General features: G+C 43.2%; 1 protein-coding gene across 5 annotated transcripts in view; it reads left to right on the forward strand.

Annotated features, from left to right (window-relative positions):
* The window catches only part of LOC119824666 (radial spoke head 10 homolog B), a 65927-nt gene that overhangs the window by 8701 nt on the left and 42321 nt on the right, over window positions 1-14905 (forward strand). For 3 of the 5 annotated variants that reach the window (XM_038344989.1, XM_038344987.1, XM_038344986.1), the window contains exons 8-14: window positions 1173-1272; window positions 3785-3869; window positions 5319-5474; window positions 7125-7962; window positions 9823-9990; window positions 10703-10803; window positions 10962-11131. In XM_038344989.1, the coding sequence (XP_038200917.1) occupies window positions 1173-1272; window positions 3785-3869; window positions 5319-5474; window positions 7125-7962; window positions 9823-9990; window positions 10703-10803; window positions 10962-11131 (1618 nt within the window). Of the gene's footprint in view, window positions 1-1172; window positions 1273-3784; window positions 3870-5318; window positions 5475-7124; window positions 7963-9822; window positions 9991-10702; window positions 10804-10961; window positions 11132-14905 lie in introns of those variants that run through there. The other 2 variants (XM_038344985.2, XM_038344988.2) reach the window with 1 other exon arrangement.

Genomic DNA, 14905 nt, shown 5'->3' on the forward strand with positions numbered 1-14905 from the left:
CAGCAGCTGGATGACTGGGGCCTCTAAGAGGGTTTTCTGTTAAATTACTTTAGTTAAAATAGTTTCCTAATTATTTTATGTCTAATGTTTGACCCAGCTTTGTTGTGTTTAGTGTATGAAATATAGAACTTCTGTAAGGAGGATTGCCCCATGAAGATCTGTATTGTTTATTTCTACACTTGTTTTTTGGCTTATCATGAAATTGCTAGATGGTGTTCTAGTTTGCTTTCTGTTGCTGTGATAAACAGCCTGGCCAAAAGCAGCCTGGAGAGGAAAGGACTTGTTTCACCTTACAGCTTAAGGTTATCCAGGGAAGCCAAGGCAGGAACTGAAGTGGAGACCACAGAGGAATGCTGCTTACTGGCTCGCTTCCCAAGGCTGTCCCTTTACAACCCAGACCTACCTGCCTGGAGTGGCATAATCAAGAAGTGCCCCACAGACCTGCCCACAAGCCAATCTGATGGAAGCAGGTTCTCAACTGAGATTCCCTCTTTCCAAGTGATACTAGTTTGTGTCAAATTGAGAAAAACTACCTAGCACAGATGGACATGCCTATATGTGAAGGTGTTCACAGTCCTGGGATGGGACTCATGCAGAACAAGAAACTTACCAATGCCTTCAGTGCCTACATAAAAGTTCATGTGGAGGACAAAGCTCCAACTCTAGTCATGTTCATGTACCATCTACCTAGTGTTTGAGATAGGAGCTCTCTCAGTGGCCTGGAATTCTTCAACTAGGCTAAGCTGACTGGCCAGTGAGCCCCAGATATATGCCTGTCTCTACCTCCCCTGTACTGGAACTTCAAGTGTGTACCACAATGCTTGGATTTTATTTTTAAATGTGGATTCTGGGATCTAATCAGGTCTAAGTGCTTGCAACACTTTACCAACTGAGCTATCCTCCTTGCCCTGAGGATGATTTTTACAAGGACAGGGGATGTGTGGCTGGTTATCATGTGGAATCACCACCAGCTGCTCTGTTCTGACTTGTTTTTAAGAGAGTGCCCTGTGATAAGTTGGGCACCCTGGCATACATGCAGTCCTGGCAATTGGGTCTGAGGCAAGAGGATCATGAGATCATGAAACTCTGCCTCAAAAAGGAAGAAGAAAGTGTCATGTGCTGTTAGAAACTTTTTCATGCCAGAACTGTCATTCCTGTATTCCTCTTGACAGCATTTCAGGATTCATTTCACACTGTACACATGGTAGTGGGAGGAGCTCAACAGACAGACAGTTCTTCTTCATCAATCAGCGTCCTTGTGACCCAGCAAAGGTATTTTTTATTGTTTGCTTGTTTGGTTACTTGTTTTGAGACTCATATAACCCTATTTGGCCTCAAACTTCACTGTGTAGCCGGACTGGCCTTGAACATCTGGTTCTCCTTTACCTCCACCTTCTGGGTGCTGGGATTAAAAGTTTGGATCATCATGCCTGGTTTATGTGGTACTAGTATTTGAACCCTGTTGACAGAGGTTTCTGTCCCACCCGGTCCTGCAATCATTCAGTCCCAAAGAAATACACAGAGATCTACATTAATTATAAACTGGTAGGCCTATTAGCTCAAGCTTCTTATTAACTAATTCTTACATCTTACATTAACCCATTATTCTTGTCTGTGTTAGCCATGTAGCTTGGTACCTTTGTCAGTGAGGGATTCTTATTTCCTCTGTGTCTGGGTCATGACTACAGACCGTGTCTTTCCTCTTCCCAGAATTCTGTTCTCATCGCCCTGCCTCTACTTCCTGCCTGATCACCCCACCTATACTTCCTGCCTGGCTACTGGCCAATCAGCATTTTATTAAAATACAGCTGACAGGGTATAGACCATTGTCCCATAGCAGAACCCAAGGCTTCATGCATGCAAGGCAAACATTATACTGACTGAGCTGTCTCCCTAAACCGTCAAGACTAGCTGATACAGAAAGTTTACATGAAACTTGGAGCTGACTCAGAAACATGCCTTTAAAATGATCTTACTTGAGGACTGGAGAGATGACTCAGTGTTTTAAGAACAGTCAGGGTTCAATTCCTAGGTTCATTTGCCCATACCTACATAGCGGCTCAAAACTGTCTGTAACTCCAGTCCCTAAGGATCTGATGCCCTCTTCTGCCTCTTCAGACAATAGGCCTATAGGTGATACATAGACATAATGCAGGCAAAACATCCATACACATGAAAATGAATAATAACTTTTTAAAATTACCTTATCTTACGAATTTAGGAAATTCTACAGTTATTTAAATTTCATGTGTGTATAAAAGTACTTATTAATATAGTTACTATCATAAAAACTATCTGTTACACAGAGAAACACTGCCTTGAAAAACCAGAAAGAAAAAAATTACTATTACTTCTGGAAGAAAGTAGATATTCTAAGACATTTATCTAAACTTTTTATTGCAGACTGACCACATGCATTTGTTTGTGTGTTTTCTCTTCCTTTTGTCAATTTTACAGGAAAATAAGAGCCCAGGTTTAGCTGTGCCTTAGACTGAGCCAATTATCCAGTGTCTTTATGAGGCTTTAGTGACTCGGCTCTGACTGCGTCCTCAGCAGCAGTGGCCTTGATGATGTTTTGTTTCCTAGTGACACCTTAAGATTTGTTTGCATTCTGAATGTGACCCAATTTCCACATTTTAAAATTCGTGTGATTTGTCTCTAATTTATGTGATTTAATAATCATTATAATGTCACATGACTGTGCACCTGAGTACATTTGATCATGCTTTACACACATTGAACCGTGCTTGCCTTCTGTCCATCCGTCCATCTCACCTACCTACCTACCTCTCAGTCTTCCTGCCTCAACTGCTAGGGTACTGGAATTCTAAGTGTCCACCACCAAACCTGGCAGAAATTTCCTGAAGAACATCTTTGGATTGGAAAGATTTAGTTCTCAGAGTTTATTTATCTAGTCTCTTTACCTACTGAGCCCTTTAGCAAGATGTGTTTGTTATTGCCTGAAATTCTAGTACGGGGAAGGTTGAGATAAGAAGATCAAGAGTTTGGGAAACAGCTTGGGCTACATAGCAAGCTCTATACAAACAAATCCCTTTGAAGAATATGAGGAAACTTTTCCAATAGTGCACATATTTGTTGTTTTGATTGTAGAATACCTTCACAAGTGAGCATATGTATGTATGTCTATATTTGCACGTGTGTTAAGATGTCAAATCACAAAGGTTTTTGTTGTTTTATCAGTGCTGAGTATTGAACCCTGAGTCTCCCAATCCCAGGCAGGGGTTGTATCACTGAGCCATTTCCCCACCCCCACCCCTCTTTTTTTTTTTTTTTTTTTTTTTTTTTTTTTTTTTTTTTTGTGAAACTAGACAAGGTCTCGTTAAATTATTCTTGTTGACGTTGAACTTACTCTGTAACCCATGCTAGTCTTGAACTTTCCATCTTCCTACCTCAGCCTCTTGTTTTGGGGTCTTGTATGTTAAGGTCTAGCTAAATTTTATAGTGAAGAATATGCAGCTTATTGCATACCATTCACACATCAATAAAGTTGTATAGAGTTGGGTATATACCTCTGTTTATATAGTGCTTGCCTGCCTGCACAAAGCCCTGTTCTGTCTCTAGCCCTGCTTTAAACTAGGAGTGTGGGGTATGGGCAGGAGGATCAGAGTTCAGAGGTCTCCTTAGGTAGATGACATGAAACCCTCTGTGGGAAAAAGTCCTTTAATGCTGTGCGAGTTTAGTAAAGCTGACTAGAAATGGGTCACTTGCTGATAGGTTAGAATAGCTAGAACATTCATTCTCCTCATCTTTGTTTCTTGTACAGGTCTCTAAACTTGTGAACGAGGTTTATCACATGTATAATAGGCATCAGTATCCATGTGTTGTTCTTAACATTTCTGTTGATTCAGGTAAGTTCTATTGAGGTTTCAATAAAAATTTTGGACTATTCCTAATAAAATGAAATTATAAAGCTCTGATATGACTAAATAGAAAACAAATGATAATCCTGTAATTTTACTTTCTGTAATGACCATCCTGCATTCTGTTTGAAACAGTGTTATTGTATTATTAGGAAATGTAGCTTTAAATTTGAACAAAGGGAGAAAGTATAAGTATACTTACAGGTTCTCCTTGATTTTGAAAAATTAATTTTATACGTATTTTTTTCTTTTTTACTGTCAAATTTTTACTTACTTAGATCCACATTTTCTAGATACTTTTATATATGCATAAGCCTTTCTTGAAATAGACATGTCCATGCACACATGTGCAAACGTGCACTCATACACATTAGCATTTGTGAAAGGAAATAATTTTTAATTTTTATTTGTAGATGTGAACGTTTTATTTTCCATGTCATTAAAAAGGACTTCAAAAAAAAAAAAAAAAACCATAGTTTGTAGGACCGGAGAAATGGCTCAGTGGATAGGAGCTCTTGCTGCTCTTGTCGAGCACGGGAGATTGGGACCACTGACATCAGGTACTCATAACTGCCTGTAACTTCAGCTCCAGGAAATCTAGCACCCTCTTCTGCCCCAGTGGGCACATGTTTACACTTGTGTGTGCACATACATGATGCAGTTACCTACAGAGGTCAGAGGTGTTAGGTCTTGATGGAGCTCGAATTACAGGTGTCTTTGAGTCGCCTGATGTGATTTCTGGGAATCAGAGTAGTGCATGCTTTTAACCTCTAAGCTTTCTCTTCAGCTTGAGGTAGTCCCTCGTTTCTGCTGCTGCACTTCGTACTCCAGGTTAGCTATCCCATAATCCTCAGCTCTGGGTTCAAGGTCAACCTGGGCTGCATGAGACTCTGTCTAAACATGATGATGATATATTAATAAAACTTATAAAATAAAGATAAAGTTATTATTATTTTCCTCATTTATTTAAGAAGGTAACTTTATAGATTGAGGAGATGGCTGGGTAGGTGAAGTGCTTCATGGGCAAGTGTGAGGACCATAGTTCATCTTCCCAGTTCACTTGTAAAAAGCTGGTACAGCAGTGGTGCCTGTAATCCCAGTGCTGGGAGGCAGCAGGAGGATATCTGGGGGAGTGTAGCCAAATTGGTGAGCCCAGGTTCAGACAAATTCCCTCCCTAACTTGAAAATAAGGTGGAGAAGCAATTGATGTCAACCTCTGGCCTCCATACACACACATGTAGACAGCCACATATTTGTGCACACACACATACACATGCATACTCTCAAAAAAGTAATTTTATAATTTATGAGTACTAATCTGGACACCATTTTAATCTTGACTGGTTTTAATTAATAGTACAAATGAATGAAATAGTTAATGGCTAAAATCTCATTGCTAAAGGTGAGCTCAAGCATGTGTGTTATTCTTTGCTTTAGAATGTGTTGATATTAATGTGACTCCAGATAAAAGACAGATTTTACTACAGGAGGAGAAGCTTTTGCTGGCGATTTTAAAGACCTCCTTGATAGGAATGTTCGACAACGACGCAAACAAGCTTACTGTCAGCCAGCAGCCGCTGCTGGATATTGAAGGTAAAGAAAGCACAGTCATGTAACCTGAAAGTTTTAGTTGGGATACCGACTTTTTTCCCTCATGGTGACTTTTGACATGAAGTGGAATCTTTCTAGTAAGAGGAAATGTCACAGTAGAAAATTAGAGGCTGTGAATGGTGGCGCACAATTTTAATCCCTGCACTCAGGAGGAAGAGACAGGCGGATCTCTGTGGGTTCAAGGCCAGCCTGGTCTTCATAGCAAGTTCCACACCAACCAGGGAGACATAGTGAGGCCCAGTCTTAAATAAAAAGTCTTGAGCCATGCAGTGGTGGTGGCGCACACCTTTAATCTCAACACTCGGGAGGCAGAGGCAGGCGGATCTCTCTAAGTTAGAGGCCACGCTGGTCTACAAGAGCTAGTTCCAGGACAGCTAGGACTGTTACACAGAGAAACCCTGTCTTGAAAAACCAAACAATAAATGAATAAATGAAAGTCTTAAGGTAGAAAGTGAGGAGTGTCACTTGAGGTTGTTCTGACCCCCACATTCATAGCATGTGCATGCACACAGTGTCACACGAACATTTTTTTTTAAAGTTTATGAAGGCCATGTGTAATCCCAGCATTTGTGAAACTGAAGCAGGAAGATCTCCCACAGCTGCCTGGTCTACACAGTAATTTCCATCTTAGCTATGGCTCTGTATCGAGAGGAAGGAAGAGAGACAAACAGACTGAGACTGGGAGACATGAAGTCATCCGGTCTGTACTGTCTTGTGATTACTGTATAGGGTCCATCAAAGTCATATGTGGCCATTCTTTCAATCATTCATTCTCATTGATATACAGTATTCCACTCAAGTCAAATATTAACAATTATTGTGTGTGTATGTGGGTATGTGGGTATTCAAATTCCTTCCAGTGTGGGGCTGCAGTAAAGAGTTGTCATGAGCGTCCTCGGACATCTTCCTGTTGGTTTGTTTTTTTTTTTTTTTTTAAGATAAAAAAAATTATCTGGGGCTGGAGAGATGGCTCAGCCGTTAAGAGCACTGACTGCTCTTCCAAAGGTCCTGAGTTCAATTCCCAGCAACCACATGGTGGCTCACAACCATCTGTAATGAGGTCGGGTGCCCTCTTCTGGACTACAGGCACACATGCAGACAGAATATTGTGTACATAATAAAATAAATAAATATTTTAAAAAAATATGTGTGTGTGTGTGTGTGCCATGTTTGTGCAGAAACTCAGAGAGTCCAGTAGAGTCTTCAGAGCTGGAATTACAGATAGTTGTGAGATGCCCTCACAGTTTTTGGGAACTGAATTCAAATCCTCTAGAAAGTCAGCAAGCACTCTAACTACTGAACTATCTCTCCATCTTCTGATTTTATTTCTCTGAGACAGGGTCTCTCTGTGTCCCACACAGACTAGGCTGGAATTCCCTGTCTTCTTACCGGAGCTGCCTCAGTGCAGGGATCATAGGTGTGGGGTATCATGCTCAGCGTGGGTAGGCATTTCTGATGGAGGAGCAGAGCTGGGTCACAGATGTGCACACAGTTGGGCTTCTTTAAGATGGGTTCTAGCCAGTGTTGCTATATTTTGTTTGTAGTTTGGCCTCTTTGTGAAATGCCTGTTCACGTAAGAATAATCCTCTTCCATACCCTCGCTGGTACTCTTCTTTGTTTCTGTCTGCTTAGGTAACTTAGTAAAAATGCGTGCAGCAGAAATAGAAAAGCCTGTGTCGGGAAAGCAAGACAATTCACCTTCATTGAAGATCACAGCGCATGAGAAAAGGGTAGCATCCATTTCCAGACTGAGAGAGGCCTTTTCTCTTCATCCTACCACAGAGGTCAAGTCTTGGGGCCCGGAGACCCCTGAACTGAGGCAGAATTATCCAAGTCAGAAAAGGGGTGTATCATCTTCTTGTCCTTCGAATCTCATCTCTCCTAGAGGTCTATGTGGCTCCCAGGACAGAGTGGTGAGCTCCACAGAAAGCCCTGACTGTATGGACAGAGTGAACCTAGAAAAAGACTCGGGGCTCAGCAGCACCTCAGCCAGCTCTGAGGATGGGGTTAGCACCCCTGAAGTGGCCAGTAGCTTTAGCAGTGACTATGCAGTGAGCTCTCCAGAAAACAGATCTTCACAGGAAAACATGGACTGCCCTCCTTCAGGTACAGGACACCACCTGAAGCAAGAAGAGAGCAGGTACAAATGCGCAGTTCTGCCTCCACCAAGTCCTCTCTCTTCCTCAGATGCTAAGCGTGTCAAGACAGAAGAAAGACCTTCAAATACTGGTGTTCCTCCAAAATTGCTTGATGCTCAGAACACCTCAGCAGCTCAGGTTGATGTGGCTGTGAAGATTCATAAGAAAATAGTGCCCCTTGACTTTTCTATGAGTTCTTTAGCTAACCGGGTGAGGCAGTTACAGCAACAAAAGCAGCGGAATGAAAGTGAGCAGAGCTACAGGAAATTTAGAGCCAAGATTTGCCCTGGAGAAAACCAAGCAGCGGAAGATGAACTCAGAAAAGAGATTAGGTACTGTTTGTTCTTAATGATGTTTCGGTGAGGCTTGTGGTTGGTTATTTTGACTGAGCCAGTGGCTGACTTTATAGAGAGTCAGTGTTGGCTCCTCTCAGTATCTTGGTTGTCTTGTTCCTTGCACTGTGTAGATGATATCGTCCTTTATTTTTTTTTTTTTTTTTGCGGGGGGGGGGGACTGATTGTTCTATTTTATTTATTTTTAATTAATTTGTTTATTATGTATACAGTGTTCTGTCTGCACTCCAGAAGAGGGAACCAGATCGAATTACAGATGGTTGTGAGCCACCATGTGGTTGCTAAGAATTGAACTCAGGACCTCTGAAAGAGCAGCCATTGCTCTTAACCTCTGAGCCATCTCTCCAGCACGATATCATCCTTTCTTGCACCAGGATCTGTCCTATGGCTTGAGATCCTGCGGAGGCAGTCCAACAACATGGACTTCTCCACAATCACAGCCCCATAGATTGATCAGTGTTTCATTCTCTCTCTGCCTCCCCCCTCCTCATTGCTCCTTTCCTCCAATTCTGATATTGAGTTTGGGGTTGATTTTGACCTCACAGATTGTCATTTGCTCTTTAATCTCTTTGGCAAAGATATTTCTGTTCACTAACTTCTCCTTGCCTTTCACATAATTAATGTCAGTTTTCCTGGCTTTTTGTGTTTTTATATAATCCAGGCTGCCCCAAAACTCACTGTGTAGCTAAAGATGACCTTGAACTCCTGATTTTCTTGCCTTTGCCTTCCAAGTGCTGGGATTACAGGTGTGTGCTGTAAATTTTCTTTCTTGTTTTGTTTTTCTTTTTCTTTTTTGTTCCCCTTGGCATCTTGCTAGTCATCAAGTGTTGATGCCACGTTACTATCCTCACTGTGGTTCGCCCTGAAAGCTGGACCAGATGAGCATTTCTCCTGGGTTTTGTTGTCGCCTTGTATGTATTATGAGATTAGAAACAATTGAATATCTTTCAGGAGAGAATTTGTAAGATGAACTGTAGTACACACACACTGAACTCCAGGACAGTCAGTGGGAATGAAGGACCGTGAAGCAAGGGAACTGTGACGCTGCGGTCAGGAAGAGTAACAGATAGAGATGCAAAGTTGGGGGTTGTTGGCATGCCCATGAATTTCAGCTACGTGGCAGGCTGAAGAAGGAGAGTTCTAGAGCCTACACAACAGTCAGAACCATCTCGAGGAAAAAAATTGTAGAAACCTGTGACGTATTAAGTGATAAAAGTAGAGTAAAATGAAGATGCATAGTTCTATTTTCATTTTTAAAAATGAAATTCATGGCCGGGCGGTGGTGGCGCACGCCTTTAATCTCAGCACTCGGGAGGCAGAGGCAGGCGGATCTCTGTGAGTTCGAGACCAGCCTGGTCTACAAGAGCTAGTTCCAGGACAGGCTCCAAAGCCACAGAGAAACCCTGTCTCGAAAAACCAAAAAAAAAAAAAAAAATGAAATTCATGTATGAGCAAGGATGTAGAGGCACACATGTCAGATTATTAATAGATGTCACTAAGGCCATCTCTGGAACACTGGACGTATGGATATTGATGTGATGTTTATAAAAGTACAGTTGTCACCTTTTCTATTTTATGCTTTTGTAGCACTTTTTTTTTCTTTTTTTTTGGTTTTTCAAGACAGGGTTTCTCTGCAGCTTTTTTAGAGCCTGTCCTGGACCTAGCTCTTGTAGACCAGGCTGGCCTCGAACTCACAGAGATCTGCCTGCCTCTGCCTCCCGAGTGCTGGGATTAAAGGCGTGCTCCACCACCGCCCGGCTTTGTAGCACTTTTTTAATTAAATTGTTCTGTTTTATAATTAGAATAATCTTCAAAGGTGTCTTATGTTCTATATTGCAGTAAATCGATGTTTGCTGAGATGGAGATCTTGGGTCAGTTTAACCTGGGGTTTATAATAACCAAACTGAAGGAGGACCTCTTCCTGGTGGACCAGCATGCTGCAGATGAGAAGTACAACTTTGAGATGCTGCAGCAGCACACTGTGCTCCAGATGCAGAGGCTCATCACGTGAGTCCACAGAGGCTTCGGGACTTCCAGTGCTTCCCACATCCCTCCCGCCCTTTGAGATGAAGTAGCTTTATACCATTATCTGTATGCATATATGTATAAATGTGGGGTTTCTGCTATAATCTGTGCAACACAGTTTTATGCTTTTCACATAGTAATAGTCATAGCTCCCATTCATTGAGTAACTATTACGTGGTAAACTGTGTTGAAGCAATTTATTCATTTAAGGCAAGCAAATGTACAAGGGAGCTGTAGCTTCCATCACTAGCTCATCATAATAAGATGACATACACCCAGAGATGTTAATCAGCTTGCCTGAGCTCTCACACCTCAAATTTCTCTAGGTCTTAGCTCTTTTTAGCTGTATGAAATGGTGTTCACTGGATGGCCAGAAAATCCTGTTGGTGAAGGGTAACTGAACATAGTTGGTCTGCTGTAGAGTGGTGCACACTTATGAAGCCTTATATGTGTGGGCCTTTTTGTTTTACTGAGACGGAGTCTCACTATGTAGCCTTGACTGGCCTCAGACTCACAAAAATCTACTGGCCTCTGCCTCCTGAATACTGGGATTAAAGGTTTGTGCACCCTGCCTTGTCCGTGTGGGCATTTCTAAGGGGCATTTTATAAACCAACAATAGTGCTTTTTGATTTCCTTTCTGCTCTGTAGGTAAATGTTTGCCTTGGATTATAGTTTGAGTCTCCTGTATTTCAGGCCCCAGACTCTGAACTTAACTGCTGTCAATGAAGCTGTGCTGATAGAAAATCTGGAAATATTCAGAAAGAATGGCTTTGATTTCATTATTGATGAGGATGGTAAGTTAACCATTAGGACTGTAGGACTGTATATAGTTTAACTTGGAAGTATTTGTGCTTTCCCCTTACTTTGGGTGTGTGGGTCTTCATTATAAGTAGCCGTGAACTAAAATGTTTTTCTCCAATAACGGATTTTCCTCGATTCTTTTTTCTTTTAGCTCCAGTCACTGAAAGAGCTAAATTGATTTCCTTGCCAACTAGTAAAAACTGGACCTTTGGACCCCAAGATATAGATGAACTGATCTTTATGCTAAGTGACAGCCCTGGGGTCATGTGCCGGCCCTCAAGAGTCAGGCAGATGTTTGCTTCCCGAGCCTGTCGGAAGTCTGTAAGTAAAATAAGCTCCTCTCCTGGGGTCTGGAGGGCCCAAGGGAGTTCTCAGTTCCACTCTTGGTTTGGTTATGTAGTTAAGTACCTTCATGATGGCTGTAAAATATAGAGAGCCACTTGTCTGTTGGTATAACAAGACAGCCAGGTCTGCATTAGTCAGGCTTGCTGTTCATTCTCTACTGATGCTACACAGTGTTTCATCTCAGACTTGTCCTGAGCCTGGCAGTTAGCTTTGTGTACCTGCTTCATCCCTGGGCCTTACAGGTAATGCCAACCTGCACGGAGAAAGGTTTCCTTCCTCCAGGCTGAGACAACACCGTCAAAACTCCAGTAGAGCCATTTAATCACAAGTGTCCCACAGAGACTGTTTGCTGTCACTCTGTATAGGAAATGGTAGTGATAGCTAGGTATTAGCCCAGTGTCCAAATAAAGTAAGCAACCCTGTCACCTGGCCACATTCCTGTATTATCCAGCAATTCCTTGAGCCCATGTAGTATAACCTGTCCTGTTCGTTCCATGTATGGGAATACAGAGGTAAGGTAGATTAGGGAAATAGACATAAACAAATAAATGACCCTTTTGATGCCAGTAAGTGCAGAAATTCAAACAGCATGTGACCACAGGAAAACGTGATGGCAAGGAGATGGGTGCCATCTGAGCTCCCTTAACAGGCGAGATAAACGCCTCCATGGGTCAGAATGCTCTTGATAGAAAAAATAGTAAGCACACAAACCTGAAGAAGAGAGCAGCACCCGAGGACAGCCCATGGTGAGAGTGCAGACCTGCGTGCGGAATGGCACTGGGGGTCGGGGCAGTTCTGGGGCACTAACGGGGTTAGGAGCTATGCTGTAGACTTGCTGTATGTGAGGCCCATTGTTCAGTGAGCAGAGTGTCGAAAAGCAGCACGTGACAGGGCTTCAGGAGATGTCTGGGCTGAAGTGTATTTGCTAGACTTCTAATGTCAGCTTGAGACAAGCTAAAGTCATCTGAGAGAGAAATTAAGAAAATGCCTCCATAATATCAGGCTGTAGGCAAGTCTGTGGGCATTTTTCAAATTAGTGATTGATGGGGGAGGGCCCAGTCCATTAGGGGTGGTGCTGTCCCTGGGCTGGTGGTCCTGGGTTTATAAGAAAGCAGGCTGAGCAGGTCATGATGAGCAAGCCAGTAAGCAACACCCCTCCATGGCTTATGCATCAGCTCCTGCCTCCCAGTTCCTGCCTTGTTTGATTCCCTGCCCTCATTGCTTCTGATGATGAAGTTTTATATGGAACTGTGAGTAAAATAAACCCTTTCCTCCCCAAGTTGCTTTTGGTCATGGTGCTTCATTACATCAATGATAACCCCCCTGACTAGAACAGTGTGAAATTACTCCAAGGACAAGTTTTGTTTTGTTATAGTGTAGAACTGGGAGGAGTGTGTACATGCCTTAGAGCTTGTATGGGGGTCAGAGAACAATATTGTGGAGAGTTGGTTCTTCCTTTATGTGAGTTCTGAGGGTCAAACTCAGGTTGACAGGCTTGTGCAGCAAGCCCTTTACCCTCTGAGCCATTTAGCCAGCCCTCAGCAAAGAGTTTTGTTTGTGGACTGCTGGTGTGGCTTTAGTTGTAGAGCACTTGCCTAGTAGGTAAGCAGAAGCACGCACATGTGTACACACACACACTCACAGACTCCCACAAACACAGCACAAGCGAGTGCTCAGGATCTTGTTGGCTCTGATTTCTAGTCACAAATACTTGGTTGATGAAAACAATCCTGTCTTGTAGTCAAAGTGTCAGAGCAGGTGTGCCACAAGTCATGCCAGCCTCTTTACCCTTCTGTGTACCTGTGATGTGGAGGCCTGTGGAGCCATAGAGTGCAGACACACTGTTATAACTCCCCTGTCTCTAGCACTGACTGACCTTCATGGGGTCTTCTGTCTCCTGCTGTCCACGTAATATATTCCCGTCCCTACTTGCCTTTCCAGCCCTTTTTCCTTCACTTTGCTCCAGCCTCAGCCAAAGGGTTGCACTCACGTCTCCTGTCGCCTCAGGCACTTTCTACCTGCCATTCCCCACCTGGATCCACTCTCACTGCTCTTTGCCTGCCTGGCTCCCTCTAGTCTGCAATCCCCTCATAAGTGACATTTGCTAACTTGCTTATTGTCTTTCTGCCCCCCGGTGTGACAGAGCACTGCTTTGTCCCTAGCTTTAGGACTATACTGACACCCAGTGGACACTTCATGTGCTACAATCGGAAGAAAGATACAGCAGAGGGGTTTAGGCCTCTCTGCATCCCCTTCTCTACTTATTTCTCAGAATCTCAGTATTGGGTATGCTATAGAATCTACTTGTCACATACATGTCACCAAGCTCTTCATGCTCTAGAGAGCGTGCTGTTTCACTGAGAGTACGCAGGGCATTTGAGCAGGAGCCTAAAGGCGAGAGCACTTGCGAAAGATACGGGGAAAGCAAGTCCCAAGCACAGGGACAGCTAGTTCTGATTTTGAAACTTGGTTTGTGCATGTCCACACGGGGATGGTGTGCCAGTGTGGCAGAGAAGATGGTTGCAAACAAGGATGTTACCTTAGTTATTATTGTATTGCTGTGACGAGGCACAATGGTCAAGGCAACTTATAAGAGAAAGTATTTAATTGGGGGCTTGTTTGCGGTTTGAGAGGATGAGTCTATGATCATCGTGGTGGGAAAATGGCATTGGAGCAGTAGCTAACAGCTTACATCCAGATCTATAGGCCACAGAGAGAAGGTAAGGAGAGAAGAAAGAGGAGAGACTGGACCTGGCATGGGGAAAACTCAAAGCCCACCTCCAGAGACACATCTCCAATAACACCACACCTCCTATTCCTTCCTGAACACCAACTGGGAACCAACCCTTCAAACATATGAGCCTACAAGAGCCATTCTCATTCAAACCACCACAGATACGCTGGCACATTGGGCAAGGACCTAGGCTGGAAAGAGTAGTGAGTGACCTGACAGACTTTTTAAAAGAACTGTTGTTCTGGCATGTTGACTCAAATCTATAACCCCTGGACTCAGGAGGCAGAGGCAAGAGGTTCATTATAAAGGCTGGCCTGGTCCATAGTGAGTTCCAGGCCAGCCAGGGTTAACTCTAGTGAGACCCTGTCTTTAAGGGAAAGTAAAAAATTAGGGATTGGGATGATGGCTCTGCACGTAAAGTACTTTCTGTACAAGCATGAGGGCCTGAATACAAACCTCCAGCACTCAAATTAAAAAGCAAGTTGTGGTGCATATTTGCAATCCCTGCTCTGGGGAAGTGGAGACGCCTATGAATCCCGGGGTCTCCCTGGCTGGCTAGTCTAGCCAAAATAATTAGATGCGGGTTCGATGAGAGAATCCTGTCTCAAAAACTAAGGTAGCCTTTAATCCCAGCACTCGAGAGGCAGAGGCAGGCAGAGCTCTGTGAGTTCGAGACCAGCCTGGTCTACAAGAGCTAGCTCCAGGACAGGCTCTAAAGCTGCAGAGAAACCCTGTCTCCAAAAACAAAAACAAATCAAAAACTAAGGTAGACCATGATAGACATCAGTGTATACTTTTGACCTCCATGCACTCAGACAGGAGCAAGCATGCACATGCGTGCACACATATATGCTCACATGCAGTGCGTGCACACACACATACACACACACGAACGCATGCATACACATGCGTTCATGCACATCAAAAAGTAAAATAAGCAAGTAATAAAATCCTTCCTCCCTGCTGAGTGGAGAGAGGCACTCTGGACACTCTTCTTGCCAGTGAGAAGAGAGAAG

The sequence above is a fragment of the Arvicola amphibius genome, chromosome 10 (genome assembly GCF_903992535.2).
Source record: "Arvicola amphibius chromosome 10, mArvAmp1.2, whole genome shotgun sequence".
Taxonomy (NCBI): Eukaryota; Metazoa; Chordata; class Mammalia; order Rodentia; family Cricetidae; genus Arvicola; species Arvicola amphibius.